Consider the following 19944-nt stretch of genomic DNA (forward strand, 5'->3'; position numbering starts at 1 on the left):
ATGAACTACAACTGACATACAATGGCACGGCACAACCACCAAATAGATTTTGCAGTGCAGTATGTATAGGTTTTTAGGATGACTCTCACACTTTTTTCTAATGGTGATGCTACTCAGTATATCTACTAATGTTATCCACCTTTTCCATATAATCATGTGATAAACCTCTTATTATGAAACTGGGCTTTTTGGCTTGTGTAGAGTGTGGAAATATTCTATTCTGATTCCCAAACACCTGTAGGAGAAGGAAAAAACCCACAAAACAAAAACCAAAATCACTACAAGAAAACAAAACAAGAGATAAATGATGCCCTTTCCTGCCATCCTGGTTTCCCTGAACTCATGTATGCACAAAAAATATATACTAAGACAAACAAACAAACAAACAATCAAATTACATCATTTTCAAAGATAGAAAAATAAGAATAAGAATCTGCACTAGGGTTTGTTTTTCAATGGATGCTTTAGATGTCATAATTATGAGAGCCTTCAGTGGAAGGATGTGGTTTAGTGAAGAAATGACTGGATCTCTGTTCATGTGTGTCACGTTAGAAATATCAGATTTAAGTGTAACACAAGAGTCATAGTCAAAAATTGACGCAGGGAATCAGCATGTATAAATGATGTCCTGTAGCATCTGTGAAGATTTTATGACTCTGACCATCAAATTCTCTACATTTGTCACATTGCTATTGAAAGAAAATGTGGATCTTAATATATCTGCATTACAGTAGAACGTACCAAGACAAGCTTGTTTTGTTTCTTTGTTTGTTTATATAAATATTCCTTGTCCCATGTTCCATGGGTTATATTTATTTTCTAAAATATTTTATTTCTCTTTTAATTTTCTGTATAAGAGTGTTTAATAATATGAATACAATACGTACAGAGACAAGAATACAGTTTTGAATATCAAGATCTATCTTCAAGATGATTGATAGCTGCCGTTTGGTTGTTTGAGGTAACGGCAGATTTCTCAATAAACCGGCAGTGCTCTTGGGTTTTCTTGATTATATACCAATTGCCCTTAAACATTTGTCTACTGGAGTCATGCTGAGTCCCTTGCACTAATTTTCTCTTCCCACATGTAGGCATTCAAGTATTGTCAAATTTTATTCAGATTCTGAATATTTCAAACTGTTAACATGGAATTAGTGTGTTGGCTTAATGTTTAAGAACATAGACTGCTCCTGTCGGGGATCTAGGTTTGATTTGCAGTAATCATATCACGTCTCACAATGGATTCTATCACCAGTACTAAAACATTTGATCTGCATCAGCACAATGACTCCATGTGTCACACACATATAAATGTAGACAAACAATTTATGCAAAATGAAATGAATATTTAGGCAGGATATTTTTATCAATATAATTGCTGTTGTAATGCTTAATAAATACTTTTAAAAATCTCTTGTGTACAGTACCATAATACTTAGTTGTATTTTCCTTCTTTCAATTTTCTCTTTTTATTGAATTTTTTTCTCACAATATGTGTATGTGGTCAGTAGAAGGACTGAATTACCACAGTTGCATGATCCTAATGGGTCTGGAAATGAACCTACCTACTGGCTACAGTGGGTCATGCGTGCACAATCAGGCAGATCTAACCCAGCTTAGCCAGGCTCCACAGCACAACAGGTGTGGGTCCTTGTATGCAGGCAGAGGAGACACTCCCTCCTGGTAAGCTTCATGCTTGGACATAGGTAAGCAGACCCCCATCTGATAACAACCCACCACTCCCAAATGTGTTAAAGGCTAGTTCCTTGCAGACCTTAAAACACACACAAAAGGTGTCAAAAGCTGGATCTTTGAAGAAAAACATGCCAAAGGTGTACTGGAGACAAGTCCTGGGAAGTGTTCTGGGAGAGTCTCCTGCTTTCAGTTAACCTCGGTTTAAAAACCCAGAGGTTGGAAGGTTGGGGGATTACAGTCCCCACTGCTCCCTTCATAGGCCCTTATGTTTCTTTTATCATTAAGCTTAGTGAATTAAAATCTAGTTCTTTGACTCTTGGCTGCCTTTATTTTATTCAGGTACAGTTGCTTATCTGGCCTTTCACAAACCAGAGGCACTCTTGCCCTTCTGGGAGGGATGTGGATTTTCTTTGTCTCAACCCCAGCTGAGTCCTGGCTGACCTTCACATCTTTCCTGAACAGAAGGCCTTATATACAAATTAATGAGTAGTCAATCAGATTCATGGTCATGTTAAATACTAGTACAATTTAGCACAGGTATATACATCCTAGGCTTAAGAAGTAGATATGATTCCATTGATAGACATTTTATATTAAAATAAATAGATAAGGTCCTCCAAAATTTCAGAGACCTACAGAATATGACATTTAAAAATGTTTTCAGTATTTTAAGGATTCTTCTACAACAAGACAGGTTTATATAGACATCAGTTTCAAAGAATTAGATGACATAATTAGCAGGAATTGAGGGTGGAGCAGGGAATCAAACAATAATAAACAGAATGACCTGAAAATTTCAGACTTTTCCAAGAGTCTTGTAATAACAGTGTGATCTGTGATGTGTGTGTGCATATGTGCACTAATTTTTGTATAAAACATTAGGAGACATATGAGAACTAAAAATAACTGTAGGAATTAAAAATACAGGTGTTATGTGAATGCAATATGTAGAAAAACACAGAAGAATATATCACAGTTTTCTTTTCTTTAATTAAACATTTTTACTTTTTACATATACATTTAAATTATTACATGTATATACAATAAACTACCTAAAGCACTGAGAACCATGACACAATCAGGAATTACACAAATGGTACATTCTTAGTGTTTTCACTATTTGTGTTTGACAGCCTTGAAGAAAATATCTTTCCGATCTTGGTGTGCCTAAATTTCTGAATGTAAATCAGTCTCTATCACATCTTGTCATTATCAATTTAAAACATCTATCTGGACTTAATAACATCTTAACCTCTATCATGAGTGAGTTAACCAAGAAGCAGAAAGAGTCACATGGTATACACTCACTTATATCTGCACATTAGCCCAAAGGGCATGTCCCATGAAAGTCTTCATTTGCCAGGAAAGTGGGTCAGAAGAGAGGACATCCTATTGGGACTCGGGGTGAGAGAATTAAGGGAGAACGGGGAAATAGAAGGAATAAGAGGATCCTAGAGACCTACAAGAAGAACATTATGATGGGAGGATCTGGGCCCAGGGGTCCTGCTCAAACTATGGCACTAGCCAAAGACATTACATGCAGTAAACTTCAAACCACTACCCAGATCCAGCCAATGGACAGGATATTCTCCACAGTTGAGTGGAAAGTGGGGTCTGACTTTCACAGGAACTCTGGTTCCCCATATTTGACCACATCCCTTGGAATGGGGAGACCAGGTGGCACTCAGAGAAAGGATAGCAGGCTATCAAGAAGAGACATGATACCCTATAAGCATATACAAGAGGAGGAAGCCTCCCTTAGTCACAGTCATAGGGGAAGGGAGTAAGGGAAAAACGAGAGGGAGGGAGGAATGGGGGGATACAAGGGATGGGATAATCATTGAGATGTAATATGAATAAATTAATAAAAACATCTTACCCTCTAACCAACTAAGCTTCCCTGTAAAATTAAGCTACCTAGTCTTCAACTCTATCAGAGACTTGAGAAGGAATAAACTTGATTATCTGAGTATGCCAGGAGTGCAAGTTACTAGCTTTCCAAATAAGAAGATGACAAAGACAGTTTGTTACGTGAGAAGTCACCTAAAACTCTTTATTATGTTGGAGCAACTTCTTCGGCCTTCCGGCCCAATATATATGACAGACATATTTGTGAGGCAGTGACTACTGAGGACTTGCTTACTCTGTCAGGGCAGAGTTTGGCCACTGACTCTGCCTGCATCCAAGCTTGCCACTTTTTAGGCAGAATTCTGTCTGTGGTAGAAATTATAAAATTTGCCCAGTGGCTTCTTTGCCATGTTTTAAGCCATCTCTATAAGAAAGTTCTTTGATGTTCATCATTCTCTTTTATGTAGGCTGGATGTTCGCAGGAGTTAAATCGTCTCATTGTCAGTGAATCTTTAAAATAATAAAAAAAATTTTTTTCAAATTGTTTATCTCTGAGGGTTTTGAAGACATTATCTAACTATCCTACCTCACCTTTCACTCAGCCTTGGTACGATCAAGTGTAATACCTGTTTTTACCAGGTTACTATCATAGTTCTTTTATGAATTGGATATAGCCACACAAAAGTCATGAAGTTAAAAATATGTTGTTTGAAATGAGGAATTGATTCAGTAGTAAGATTCATAAAAGTTATGGTTGACAGAGGTTTAAATGCCACCTAAGTATATGCTACATTTATGTGAATGTACTACAATGAAATCCACTAAATTGTATATAATTTTAAGAAACAAATAATTATTATTACACAAGAGTAAACTGTATATCATGGTCAATCTCATGCATGGGAAATTTCATTTGTCACTTTGAAAGAGGAATTTCTTCTGTCTTCTTACTAAGGTCTTCAATCACATTATTCTAGATTCACATCTTAGCTCTCCAGGACAGCTCATCACATAACCACAGGTCATGCATGTGTTAAATGATGGTTTTGAAATGTACAACAAGTTACAGAGGAGAGTATAAATCTTAATTGCATCATCTCAAATGCTAAATAAGGCGTGTCACCACTCACACCAAAGACTTGTCTCATTTGTGATGCTTTTCCAGTGGTCTCTTTCATTGCAAGAAGACCATGAACACACAATCACCAATGTGTGACCAGGAAAATTCTTATATAAGTTTCCATATTAAACACTGATTCTGAGATACTTAAGACAAGACTTCGTTATTGCAACTACTGGAAAGTAAAATGATAAAAATCCATTTAGAATTTCAAAGATAATGAGGAAGAAAATGACACAGAAGAAGATATTGATCTGTGAAAACTGAGTATATGGAAGGGAGATCATTATTTAGAACTCAAATATTATTGGTTGCTTGTAGGGCTGATATGCCTTTCTCATTATTTGAAATTAGGAGCACAGGTCTGATGTTTCTCTCTAGTTCCTGTTGAACCTTTAAATATCAAGCTCGATTGTGTAAATAAAATGTAGGTCTGTGGCTAAGTCGATGATTTTGGATACAACAAGATTCAGTATATTTCTGGATTGGGCCTGCTTATGGATTTTCAAGACAATAGATGGAAAGGTTTTGTTAAGATATCATATACATGTCACAGGTGTAGCATAGTCCCCACTGTGCATGCTCTGTGGGTTTCCTTTGCCCTAAATTGAATTGCCTCCCTCTGACTTAGACTTGGCACTACAATTCCCACCGTGTCCCCATGACCTGGAGCATTGTGAGTCCTACCTAAACCATTACTGCAAGACTCCCAGTGGATCTTTGGACTCAATCCACTGACATCATTGATAATTGTGTTCTAGAAATCAGCTTGATAAGACATTTCAGGGGCTAAATTTAATCTAAATGGCTTCCTCCTAGGGACTTTAAAGGTCACAAATATGAGTGATGTCATGGAACCTAAGACTGAATTATCTTCATATGCATTAACCTACCATGTTTATCACCTGAACTGTGGATATCAGATGCCAAGCCCCAGGATATAGAGTCTTCACAATGCCTGCAGTGTCCAGGAGTAGGGATCATGAATACTCAAGCAGCTCATCCTTTGATTAGAGGAGAAAGATGAAAATACATAAGTGCCCATCTGATATGCTGATTTGCATGGCACTTCACATTCTACATCGTCAAGGGTTGAGGCAGAAGAAATATGTTCACTTTGACTTTCCTCTTCTTGCTCCTGAACATTCCAATTCTCATGGTCAGTTTCATTCATTCCGGATGCTTTTGGAGACTGAGGCAGAATGAAGATAAAGAAAGGAATTTTTTGTTAAGTTGTCCTTTTACTTTTGAACCAGTACAGAGGCCCATGCACCTAGAGGATTGGAACAAACTTCTGAATACTTAGTAAGTGCGTTCATATTTTTCCAGGAAAATATCATAATAAATATTTCTGGAAGTATATTAGGATGTAGATCAACACAGTGCTCTGAGTTTTTAGTCATGTTCTCACAGCATGCAAACCAAGAAAGAACTTTAAATCTTTGAAAGACCTATTGTGATATTTCCCCTTTTACATCAATCAGAGAGTGATCAGTATGTTTCCACTTAGTCTCCCACTTAAAGAGTGGATGCTAAACAAAAAAGGGACTGAACCTTGATCCCACAAATATATCCCTCTTATTCATAGTTTCCAGCTACACAATAGCCAGTGATTTATTTCTAAAAGGAGTCCCATGCTAGTTCAATTAGTTATAGCATATATACGTGCAAGTAATGGCCATAGACTATGCTGATAGACCATTCATCGGTGTGTGGTTCCTGGTGCATAGTCTGGGACCAGTGGTGTTTGTGACACACAAAGCAGCTGAGACCATTTATCTAGACACACAGTTACTCTATCCAAATCCTTGCATGTGGTCACTCTATGCCTTCTGAAGCTGTGTTGAGAATGAAAAGAGCAGATCTGTCCACAAGAAACTTTCTGTAGGTTCCTGTGGCTCCCTAATTCATTTGTATACCTTTTTAAAACAATGGCTTATATGTATGACCAAGTCATAAATGAGAAAAAGCACAAACTTTGTCCAGATATTTTATTCTGTATACTGCTGTTTCAACATTTCATATTGGCATGTTGAAATTTCACTGCAATTTATGAATGTTCTACCTCTCAGTAGGATTCCAGTGTTGTTACTGTAAACATAAGGGTAGTCAAAAGACATTTTCTAGAAGAAAATGTTGTTATTAGGTATAAGCTGTGTGAGTAAATCACATCTGTGTGTAAGCAGAAAGCAGATGAATAATACTGGGATTGTGATGTCTCATCTTTATCTCCGCACTCCGGTCTGTAAATCTCTTGAAGACACACTGGAAGCAAGTATATCCCTGTGCATGTAAGGTCAGACTAGATTACAGCAAAGTATGATTTGAAACCGAGGATTCTATTGTTCCTTTGTGGCCCAAATAATCATTTCTCATGGCCATTCCTACACATGAATACATACATCTTTTACCAAATGTATTTCTCTTATATGAAATTATTTAAATATAAATCTTTAGGAAATGATTCTCCTCCTGCAATAGATGAACTCAAAGAAAAGACAAAGATAATTACGATTGCTAGAAAGGGATATGTTAACTACATTGACCAATAATAAAAAAGTATTGTAACTATAGGAGCCAAATGCCACCCTCGCCAAAGTCCGCTGTATACCTATAAATCATTTCCTTACTGCCTTATCCAATGTTGTTAATTTTAAGAGAATACACTATCCACCCAATGACTTGCACAACACATGTATTGTTTATATTGCTCAATAATTCCATGTTACACACTTGATCAAAAATATTCCTTTATCAAGCCATTGGTCCTGCCTTTACTTACTAACAGAGCACAAGAAAACAGAGATGGAAACATTTTCTGTGGTAGATGTCAATAACACATTTTATATATGGAAGACACACTCTTATGACTGTTTAAATCTTTCACAAGTTTCCAGCTTCAGATGTCATCAAAATCTCACGACACAAGACATTTGTTTCAATACTTGGGGGTAAAATGCAATACTGTCTAGTACAGGATATGCCTTGTATTGACTACAAATGATTATCTGTAGATCTATGTTCGTGATAAACACTCTGTTCTTTTATAGCAAATCAACTAAAAAGTACCCGTTTGATCTGGCATTGGCCTTTTCCTTGGATGAAGTTAACAGGAACTCTCATCTTTTGCCAAATATTTCTCTAAAATTTAGAGGCCTAACAGCCAGTTGTATGACTCTGTCAGAATTATATGAATTGTTGAGAGCCTATTTAGAAAATGAGTTTTTTGCACCTTTACCTAATTACCTCTGTGACATGGATCCTTCATGTAAGGTGTTGCTTACTGGTCCAAACTGGGAAACATCAGCAGCATATCACACATACATGTTACAACCTCAGGAGGTGAGATTTTGTTAGGTGGGAAAACTTGAATTCATGTCTCCTTTGGATCAATTCAGAGATGTTAAAAGAGTTTAAGGAGGAGCCTGGCCTCATGATTATGTCAATCTATTTGTTTAAGGGTACTTCTTCTACAGAGATATGATAAGGCTTTGTCAGTTTCTCATTTCAAATAGAGAGGAGTGAATAAGTAACTACTGATGGGTATCTCTACAGCATTTGCAGAAAAAAAATGTGTATAAAATTTCTTAGAAATATATGCTGACTCATGCTGCTTCCCATGCCCTAGAGGCTTCACCTCACCTATGGACCTTTCCAGCCAGTCCTGGATGATCGTGAACAATTTCCGTATCTGATTCAGATGGCCCCCAAGTACATATCACTTGCCATGGCCATGGTCTCCTTCATACTTTACTTCAGCTGGAACTGGATTGGTCTAGTCATCTCAGACAATGATGTTGGTATCGAATTTCTCTGGTATTTGAGACGAGAGATGGAAAAAAATACAGTCTGCCTTGCCTTTGTGAACATGATCCCAGTCAACATGCAATTATACATGTCAAGAGCTGATGTGTATTACAACCAAATGGTGACATCATCCACAAATGTTGTTATCCTTTATGGTGACATAGATACTACTCTAGCTATGAGCTCAAGAATGTGGGACTCTCTAAGTACGCAGAGAATATGGATCACCACCTCACAGTGGGATGTCAGTATAAATAAGAGGGACTTTACCTTTGACTCATTGCATTTAACTTTTGTTTTTGCACACCACCATGCTGATATTTTAGGTTTTAAAAGTTTTTTGCGATCATTGAACCCATTCAAATACTCAGACAAATATCTGGCAAGCCTAGAGTGGATGTACTTTAACTGTGATGTCTTGCCATCTAAATTAAAAACACTGAAGAACTGCTCATCCAATACCTCATTGGATTGGCTAATGGAACAGACTTTTGACATGGCTTTTATTGATGGCAGTTATCACATATACAATGCTGTGTATGCTGTGGCCCATGCACTCCATGAGATAGCTTTTCTACAGGCAGATCATCGGCCAATGATCTATCACAATGATCTCAACATTAATTGCACTAAGGTACCGTTACTTCCCTTGGAATGTATTTGGTCTCATCAATATCATACTCTTTTAGAGTCTCTCACAGGCCAAATCTGGGTGGAATAGGAAAACTTTTAAATTAGGAAGATTTATGTAGTTTCTAGCTAAGGAATGAAATCTAGAGGATAGTGTATATGCAGACTGTGAAGTCACTTGAGATGAGGGCACATTTTTCAGTGAAGATCATGGATTTTGATACAGAGAACCTGAATAGTATCACACTTGTTCTAAGACTGGAAATATAATCAATGCTTCTTAATCAATTCTCTCCTTTATGAGAAAATGATTTCTTGTTCATTACTTGTCAAATATGTTGCCATAATTGCTGGGTATTACAAATTTTCTCTACTCATTCTGCACCCCCCCACAATAGACACTAGTGTCCTTACTTGTGTTTGTGAGATTAATTACACAGGAATCAAATCTATAATTCAGTTTAATACATACATCTGTGTTCAGTTGTTTGAATGTATAATTATCTGAATGTGTTTGCGTTGCTTTGCCTCTGTTTGTATAATTGTGTGGCTGTGTACGTATGTTTTTATGTCAACCTTCCTTTCTTCTCATTTCTTGGTGGAAGTGAGCATATGTTTATCTGTTTATCAACGTTTTATTGTATAGGTGATTGTGTCTGTATGTATCATCCTGTATGTTTTTGTCAAGTTAATATGTTTATAGGAGCCTCTGGTGTGTGTGTGTGTGTGTGTGTGTGTGTGTGTGTGTGTGTGTGTGTGTGTGCATGTGTGCATGTGTGTGTGCACGTGTGCATGTTCACGTGCATGTCCATATGTGTTGTGTGTGAGTGCTCATGTGTGTTTGTATGTGTGTGTGTGCATGTGTGTTTGTGTGTGTGTGCATGCATGTGTTGTGTTTCTCTGTATTTGCCTGCATGAATGTGCATCTGTATTCCAGTCTAAGTGTATCTCTGTGTGTTTGGTGTTGTTATTCTATCTGCCTTTCCATGTGCCTTTGGATGTAAATACGAATTTATCAGTATTTCAGAGCCACTCAGTGAAAATGTCTTTATTTTTGTATAGCTTGCTTGTGTACATGTCAGGCAATGCATGTGAGTGCTTGTGTATGTGTTTTGCGTGTTTCTACATCTGTGTGTCAGTGCGAAGGCCCTACTGCTAATGTCTGTCTATCTGTGTATCATTGTATGTTTATTTGTGTGTCTGGGTATTTGTGTGTATGTTTGTGCAAAAGAGTGTGCCACTGTATTATGTGTATATCCCTGAATCTTTGTGAATATTTTTGGGTTTACATGTTTGCTTGTGTGTGTTGTATATCTATGTTTTGTTTTACAAGTATGTCTAATTGCTTGGTAGACTCTAAAAGAAATAAAATTCTGGGAATAATACAATAATTTTGTTTATCCAGTTGCTTTTATTGATATTTCACCCCTGGGCATTTTTACTAAAATTTCCTTTTGGAAGAAATCAGAATATATTTTCTGACTTCAAGTAAGGAAATACACATTATAGTGTGCTGCCTGTCTTTCAGCTGCACTCTTTTGTGAGGAAGAGCCACTTCACTAATCCTGTTGGTGACAGAGTGAATGTGAACCAGAGAGAAAAACTGGGAGAGGAATATGACATTTTCCATATTTCAAAATTGCAACACAGTCTTCGACTTAAGGTGAAGATGGGAAGCTTTAGCCCATACTTTCCACATGGTCAACAGCTCCATTTATCAGTATCTGCGATGGAGTGGGCCACAGGAGATAAAAAGGTGGGTTGAACTGACTGTGCTGATTTAGCTCCAACAGCACTAAACACTGTTAAGTGTGCACATTGTAAGTTAGTGAAAAAAGAAAGCAATTGGGGGAACCTATATTACTTTTCTTCTTCTCAGTTATTAAGGTGACAGTTTTATTAATCCAGGACAAATTCAGACATGTGCACTATGTACTGTAGTCATATCAAAGCCTGTTTCTGAGTTTTAGTATTAATATGAAACAGTTCGTCACCTCTATTTGATATTATTTCCAATAAAGTAAGCAAAATTGTTTTGATAACAATCTTCTTACCACACAGCGATTTCTTCCTGGATATTTGAACTCTGGCACAAATGTTGAAATGACAGAGGCTAATTGTAAAAAAGGAGTAAGATAAACATATGCAAATAATTAATTTTTAAATACTTTGTTATTTAGGTATACAGTGTTTTGGTGACATGTACACTTGCTCCCAAGAAGCAGGCACCAGATGTTGTTCTACAGATGGTTGTGAACCACCATATGGTTGCTGGAAATTGAACTCAGGGCCTTTGGAAGAGCAGGCAATGCTCTTAAACTCTGAGCCATCTCTACAGGCCAAATCATTAAATTTCATTGTTATACTGTCTAACTTTTTTACAAAAGTCCTAAAATTTAAAAACTCCTAATCATGAATTAACATTTTCAGGAACCTTGTAGATATTCTATAAATTATAACATTGCTTTTCCTTTTCTTCTTTTTTACTTTTATGTCATTATATGTGTGCTACCTGCATAGATATTTGTGAAACACTGGCACAAGTGGTGCAGATGGATGCCAAAAAGTGATGCAGATTCTTAGAAGCTTAAAACAGTTGATAGTCAGACTATGGGTTCTAAAAATCAAATTTGGATATTGCTAGTGAGCAACAAATATTATTGAAAATGGTTCATGTTTTCATCCTTCGATGATGCCATGTACAAGAAATTGCTCAATTGATGAACGTTACTTGTTACACTTAACTATGGCATAGTTCTTTTTAACTAATAAAAGCCTGTCTACTTTTCTTCTATGCATGGGGAGGAATTGATAGTAATAAAAATTTGGCTTTCATAAAAGAAATGTTATGGCTCTTATATGGGTGGTTTAAGGTATCTTAGTTGCAAATTTCATTCCATTTTTAAAAAGATAATTACAGGAAAGTCTTCAAGTTTTATCTGAAGTTATATATCAGGTTGGTAAGATAAAATAAAATGTATGGTAAATGATTCTTCTAAGAGTGATGATAAAAGGCTTTCTAAGGGAAAAGAACATGTAAGTTGAAGGTGTAGCTACTGAACTACATATCCATTCAGTGGGAAGAAGTGAAGTCTCATATTTCTTAACTACACATCAGTTCAACCTTACATGAGCATCCACTGGAGGTGGACGCAGGAGTGAAATAATACAAGCAGTGTTCTGCTTCTAATTTTGCATATCCCATTGAAGAAGCAAACAAACATAATCATAACGATATTGAATAAACATGACTCCAAATGTTAGAGTTATACATGTAAATGTGAGTGTGTTCCATGACAAATTGTTAACAAACTTAAATATGATTATGTGAGTATTCTGAAAAAATGAAGAAAGTCAGATATGTTCTTTAGGAACATACAATGAGATATTAAAACTTGCATACAATAAGCCACTGAGTGACTATGGGACAAAGGACTTCAATAAAGATAAAAAATAAAATCTAACTAAAATAGATACAGAAAATCAAAAAATAAAATTAAAACAGCAGTATAAGGCCACACAAAGAGAATACTTCATAATGAATATAGCATGTCAATTCTTGAAGACCATGCTTAAAATTTAGAAAATTCAAAGTATGATGAAGGTAAAACAACAAGGAGAATAAAAATGATAGGAGATCAAAGGGATATCATGACAATCTCAAATTAATAAACCATGAGCACAAGAGGAGAGGAAGGAAACACTAAAGGGGTCTATATTGTATCCAGTAAAATGTGCTATGCATCCCCAAAGTACAACAGTGTTTGTGGTCATCTAGATACAATATTCATTTAAATACCAAAGTCTGATCATCAAAAAAAAAAAGAACTATCCCTTGGCATATTTTATTTACATTTGTTTTGTAACAAAGCAGAGAAATACAAGCTTAAAGAGAGAAGCTCCATTAATATAAAGGTCCCATATTGATATCAGCCGATTCCACTATGGACATTCTTAGAGGAGAGTAACAGTGGTGTATATGAAAAACTTAGAGACATAGCTGCCAACCCCGGTTACTCTACCCAGTATATTTATCCCCCATAAAAGAATGAAACAGATCAAAATTCAATAATAAACAGTTACAAAAATTCATACCCACATGTATATGTAAAATATTGAATAAAATTGTTTTTAAAAAGAATCAATTCACTACTTCATCAATTCATTTTCATTTTTTAATATACTTTGCATTAAGTATATTAAGCACTAAGGGACATGTGCCCCCTCAGTTCTTTTATATAAAATAAGCTTATTCATATCACAATAACATAATGTATAGGAGAGATAACAGTAAAACTTCTGATTTCGGTCTGTGTCTACTTTTCTCAGATGCTTCCTTCTGTGTGCAGTGATGACTGTGGTCCTGGATTCAGAAAATTCTCAAGGGAAGGAATGGCAGTCTGCTGTTTTGAATGCATCCCATGCCCAGAGAAGGAAATTTCTAATGAGACAAGTGAGCATTTGCTATTGTGCTAAATTCTTTATGTGGATTATCCTCTCCCAAGCTCACCGACATTACAGAGCTGTCTGAAAAGCAACTGCACAAATAAAATGGGTCATTTTTCTAAGTTTATCTTTCCAGGAATACAATTACTAATATTTCTTCAACAACAACAAACTCTTTTTTTTTCATTTTTTTTTCTTTATTAATTTATTCTTGTTACATCTCAATGTTTATCCCATTCCTTGTATCCTCCCATTCTTCCCTCCCTCCCATTTTTCCCTTATTCCTCTCCCCTATAACTGTTCCTGAGGGGGATTACCTCCCCCTGTATATGTTCATAGGGTATCACGTCTCTTCTTGGTAACCTGCTGTCCTTCCTCTGAGTGCCACCAGGTCTCCCCCTCCAGGGGACATGGTCAAAGGTGAGGCACCAGAGTATGTGAGAAAGTAATATCCCACTCTCCACTCTACTGTGGAGAGTGTTCTGTCCATTGGCTAGATCTGGGTAGGGGTTTAAGGTGTACCGCCTGTATTGTCCTTGGCTGGTGTCTTAGTTTGAGCGGGACCCCTGTGCCCAAATCTGCCTATCATAATGTTCTACTTGTAAGCTTCTAGGACCCTCTGGATCCTTCTACTTTGAACAACAAACTCTTATGACTTTATCCTCACTGACTCTTATGAATTCATGGAGGATCACATTTTTTTTCGAAGCAAGAGTTTTGATAGTCAAACTGCAAAGTGAGTGAATTTTATACTCACTTGTTTCTTAATAATTAATCTCATCTGAGAAGTCATGTAGATTAAATTCCAATCATATCATTGATAATATTATGTTCTCTTTGCATGTATGTATGCATCCCTATGTGACTTTGTGCACCCCATTTATGTACAGGAGGCCACGTAGAACAAAACAGGACATCAGACCCGATGAGCTATGTCATTCTAGAGTTGGTAACCAAATCCAAGTACTCTGTAATACTAATATAGATTTCATGGTTTCCTTGTTTGTAATAGCTGAGTAGTATTCCATAGTGTAAATGTGTAAATGTACCACAGTTCCTTCATTGATTCTTCAACTGAGGGACATTTAGGTTGTTTCCATTTGTTAATGTTATATGTTCTTACACACACACATGCACAAACACAATCAAACACACATACACACAACCACGCATATGACCTACTACTTCCATCTAATGTTGCTTCTATGTCATTGTGTTGGTGCTGGTGAACTGAATATCTAACACCAATCACAGTTCTGATCCCAGTAGAAGACAGAGGCTTCCTTATGTCATAGAGACAGCATTCCTAAAACAATAAACCACCTCAGGAAACAATGAATATATGGGATTGGTGATTTCAAAACACAATCAGCTACATTGTGGTTAATGAATTTTCCTTCTGGAATTCAAAAGCATAAGTTGTTTCATAATGTCACCAAAATTGATGGACGAAGAAATAATTCTGTAACTTTGTATCCCATAAAGAAAATGAGCATTATAAAAAGGAAGCATCACAGTGTAGCGATTTCCTTCGATTATATTCTCAGTATAAATACAGATGTTGCAATGCTGTTCTAATAAACTCTCAATAAAATGAGACAGCAGCACTAACAAAACTTTCCTTTCTCAATCAGATGTGGATAAGTGTGTGAAGTGCCCAGAGGACCAGTATGCCAACCCAGAGCAAAACCACTGTAGGCACAAAGTGGTGGTCTTTCTGAGCTATGAAGATCCATTAGGTATGGCTCTTACCTTAATGGCCTTGTGCTTCTCTACATTAACTGCTGTGGTCTTTGGAGTTTTTGTGAAGCACCATGGCACTCCGGTTGTGAAGGCCAATAACAGAACCCTCAGCTACCTCTTACTTATGTCACTCCTATTCTGTTTCCTCTGCTCCTTGCTTTTCCTTGGCCATCCGAACTCAGCCACCTGTATCCTGCAGCAAATCACATTTGCAATTGCATTCACCGTGGCCATTTCCACAGTTCTATCCAAAACAATCACTGTAGTTCTGGCTTTCAAAGTCACAGCCAGAAGACAGATGAAGTACATCCTAGTATCAGGGGCTCCTAACTACATCATTCCCATCTGCTCCCTATCTCAATGTATTCTGTGTGCAATCTGGCTAGCATCTTCCCCTCCATTTGTTGATATAGATGCACACTCTGAGCATGGCCATATCATCATTGTGTGCAACAAGGGCTCAGTGACTGCATTCTACTGTGTCCTGGGATACTTGGCCTGCCTGGCCATGGGAAGTTTCACTGTGGCTTTCCTGGCAAGAAACCTGCCTGACACCTTCAATGAAGCCAAGTACCTGACATTCAGCATGCTTGTGTTCTGCAGTGTCTGGGTCACATTCATCCCTGTATATCACAGCACCAAGGGCAAGGTCATGGTTGCTATGGAGATCTTCTCCATCTTGGCTTCCAGTGCAGGGATGCTTGGATGCATCTTTGTTCCTAAGGTCTATATAATTTTGTTAAGACCACACAGAAATTCTGTTCAAAAGATCAGGAGAAATATTATTCATAAACAAATAGTTCATGAGTTTCAATGTAATGTTTCTGCATAACCACCAAATACTGGGGTGAAATACAAGATCTACCTGCTTTTAGAATGACTCTCACTGTTTCCTATAAAGATATTGGATATCAGTATCGTGATGTCTACTCTTTCTGCTATTGTTTACACTTTCCATATAAACTTGGATCCTTCCCCTATTTTACAAGACCTAGCTATTTAAAAAAAGTTTAGTGCGGAACTGTAATTTACTGCTATAAAATACAAAAAAAATAACCATTAAGAAAAAGTTCTAGCTTTAATATTTTGGTGAATAATCATGACTTTTGTGACAACTCAGTGGTGGGGGTAAAATACCTGATATTTTAATAGAGAGAACTGTAGTTTGAAGATAAAGTTAATACAATGTATTCCTTGCTGTGGGAAGGAAAGATACCTTAATGTTATTCTAGGAATTAGAGTAATGTAGCATAGAATTGAGAGAAATATTGTGATGAAGAGACAGAATATTTTAAAAGATATATTGATGACATTGTCGTTATTAGTATGCCTTGTGCTTTGAGAGGACCTGATTAAATTTCCATTGTAGTCTTGAAAATTGATGCTCCCAACCTCCTGTAACAGTAGCTCCAAAACCCATGAGATGCCCTGGACCTACATGTCTATACAAAAATACAATCACACACACACACACACACACACACACACACACACACACACACACACACACTTAAAATTACATTTTATTCAAAGTGGACCAGGAGTTTGCTTTTCAGGATTATAAGATCTACAATGGAAGGATGAGATGTGAGAAAAGATGACTGGGTCTCTCTTTGTACATCTCATATGAAAACACTCAATTTACATTTAAGAGAGACCCAGTAAAACATTTACACAAGAAGAATAGCTTGTTTAAATGATCTCTTATACTACATGTGAATTGTAGATACACTGACCTTCAAATTTTATGCATATGTCACATCATCTCAATATTTTGTTATTACACTAGAAACTACCATGATGGGCTTTTTTGCATCAATATCCCTGGGACAATATTATGTAACCTACTACTGCAAAAGGATTCTGAGATATATTAATTCTTTACTATAGTTATGGCTTGTTGGCTAAGAGCACTTGACAGTCTTGCAGATGGCCCAATACATTTATCAGAACCTACATCAGGTGGCTCATAACCACTTGCAATTCCACTTCCAAGATCTAATACCATCTTCTGGTCTCCACATACACATGAATACACGTGTTACATATGAATACACTGAGGCACACAGATATACACAGAAAATAATAGTATAAATATGCTTATATGCATATTACTAAGCAAAAAGAAGCTTAAATGGAGTTACACGAAAAGGTAAGGAACACAATGGCTCTTCCTCACAATAGGTCAGTGACAGGTATAGGTTATTTTTTGTGGCGTTGGTCCATGGGATCTCATGGGCTTACCTAAATGTGATAACCTATTGCCATTGCTCTTGAGTTCCACTCAGAATATGAAATTAAGACTCTTATCACTGTAATTAGTAACAAATAATAAATAGTCTAAAATCTAAGCTGAGATATTTCGGGGAGTATTTTGAACACAATATTAGTTATTTCTTTTTTTAAAATTTCATACAGGTATATATGGTATTTTTTTCCTCCTTTATTAATTTATTCTTGTTACATCTCAATGGTTATCCCATCCCTTGTATCCTCCCATTCTTCCCTCCCTCCCAATTTCCCCTTATTCCCCTCCCCTATGACTGTTACTGAGGGGGATTTCCTCCCCCTCTATATGATCATAGGGTATCAAGTCTCTTCTGGGTAAATTGCTGTCCTTCCTCTGAGTGCCACCAGGTCTCCCCGTCCAGGGGACATGGTCAAAGGTGAGGCACCAGAGTATGTGAGAAAGTAATATCCCACTCTCCACTCTACTGTGGGGAGTGTTCTGTCCATTGGCTAGATCTGGGTAGGGGCTTAAGGTTTACCGCCGGTATTGTCCTAGGCTGGTGCCTTAGTTTGAGTGGGACCCCTGGGCCCAAATCTGCCTATCATAATGTTCTACTTGTAGGCTTCTAGGACCCTCTGGGTCCTTCTACTTTGCCTTTCTCCCAAGATTCTCTAATCTAGAGTCCCACTAGAATGTCCTCTCCTCTGTCTCAGTTTCCTGGTAAGTGAAGGCTTTCATAGGACATGCCCCTTGGGCTAATATGCAGATATAAGTGAGTATATACCATTTGAGTCTTTCTTCTTCTGGGTTAACTCACTCATTATGATCATTTCTAGCTCAATCCATTTATCCACAAATTTTGGGAAGTCCTTGTTTTTAATAGTTGAATAGTATTCCATAGTGTATATGTACCACAGTTTCTTTATCCATTCTTCTATTGAGGGAGACTTAGGCTGTTTCCATGTTCTGGCTATTATGAATAAGGCTGCTATGAACATGGTTGAGCAAATTTTCCTGCTGTGTGCTAGAGCATCTTCTGGGTATATTCCAAGGAGTGGAATAGCTGGGTCTTGAGGAAGCCCTATTCCCATTTTTCTGAGATAGCACCAGATAGATTTCCAAAGTGGTTGTACTTGTTTGCATTCCCACCAGCAATGAAGGAGTGTTTCTCTCTCCCCACATCCTCGCCAGCATGTGGTGTCGCTTGAATTTGTGATCTTAGCCATCCTGATGGGTGTAAGATGGAATCTCAGCGTTGTTTTGATTTGCATTTCCCTGATGATTAAGGAGGTTGAGCATTTCTTTAAGTGTTTCTCAGACATTTGATATTCCTCTGTTGAGAATTCTCTGTTGAGAGTTCCATGCCCCATTTCTCGATTGGGTTATTTGGTTTGGTGGTATTTAATTTCTTGAGTTCTTTATATATTTTGGATATTAGACCTTTGTCAGATGTGGGGTTGGTGAAGATCTTTTCCTAGTCTGTAGGCTGTCGCTTTGTTCTCTTTACCGTGTCACCTGCCTTACAGAAGCTTCTCAGCCTCATGAGGTCCCATTTATTAATTGTTGACATTAATGCCTGGGCTGTTGGTGTTCTGTTCAGGAAGTTGTCTCCTGTGCCAATATGTTCCAGGCTCTTCCCCACTTTTTCTTCTAAGTGATTTAGTGTCTCTGGTTTTATGTTGAGGTCTTTAATCCACTTGGATTTGAGTTTTGTACAAGGTGACAAATATGGGTCCAGTTGCATTTTTTTACACATAGACATCCAGTTAGTACAGTGTTTTTACTGTACATGTAAAATTTCCTACATTTATAAAAATCCTAATAGTTTAATCACTGAAAACAAAGACACTCAGAATTATCCAATCTAGCTACATTCCTCAACATTTAACTTTCAAACTACTGCATCTTTGAGTTATATTGTATCAGAATGCTTAACAGTTAAAATTGTTGTTTGAATTGATGACTTGTGTTTCGTTTCTATTAAAAGAAATTTGGCTTGAAATTTGAACAGAATTTCCAACAATTTCTGAAGTGGCCTAGACATAGACATAGTTATTTTCTATTTATATGAAGCAGTGTTCTCAGCATTAATGATTATAAAATCAAAATATTGATTAATACTGAAAGATGTTGAAAATCTGTGCATCCTAGAGTATAAAATATCCAGCCAACATTTCAATCTTTATGGAAAAACTAAAACTATACCCCTTTCAATAGCATGCAAATTTGATCTTGCCTTTAATAATGCTGTAACAGACCCCAGACCTCAACACAACTGATGCCGTGTTAAAGGTACCAAGGCAGCATTCTGACCTAATAGCCTAGCATGTAGACCCTAAGACCTGCCGAATGGGAAAAAACGATCTAAGCCATACACCCCATAATTCTAAGAGAGTGTTTAAATGTACTAGCCATGTGTTTTTGG

At 37.0% G+C, this 19944-nt stretch overlaps 1 protein-coding gene across 1 annotated transcript in view; it reads left to right on the top strand.

Moving 5' to 3' along the window:
- Nucleotides 1-21: 21 nt before the first annotated feature.
- Nucleotides 22-19944, top strand: part of LOC311590917 (uncharacterized protein) — a gene marked incomplete at its 5' end in the record, with an annotated part of 71249 nt that continues 51326 nt past the window's right edge. The window contains 7 exons of the mRNA XM_084770210.1: nt 22-59; nt 7714-8005; nt 8292-8463; nt 8797-9104; nt 10629-10856; nt 13430-13553; nt 15181-15824. Coding sequence (XP_084626336.1) covers nt 22-59; nt 7714-8005; nt 8292-8463; nt 8797-9104; nt 10629-10856; nt 13430-13553; nt 15181-15824 — 1806 coding nt within the window. The remainder of the gene's footprint in view (nt 60-7713; nt 8006-8291; nt 8464-8796; nt 9105-10628; nt 10857-13429; nt 13554-15180; nt 15825-19944) is intronic.

This window comes from Acomys minous (assembly GCF_964271855.1).
Source record: "Acomys minous genome assembly, chromosome: 20".
Taxonomy (NCBI): domain Eukaryota; kingdom Metazoa; phylum Chordata; class Mammalia; order Rodentia; family Muridae; genus Acomys; species Acomys minous.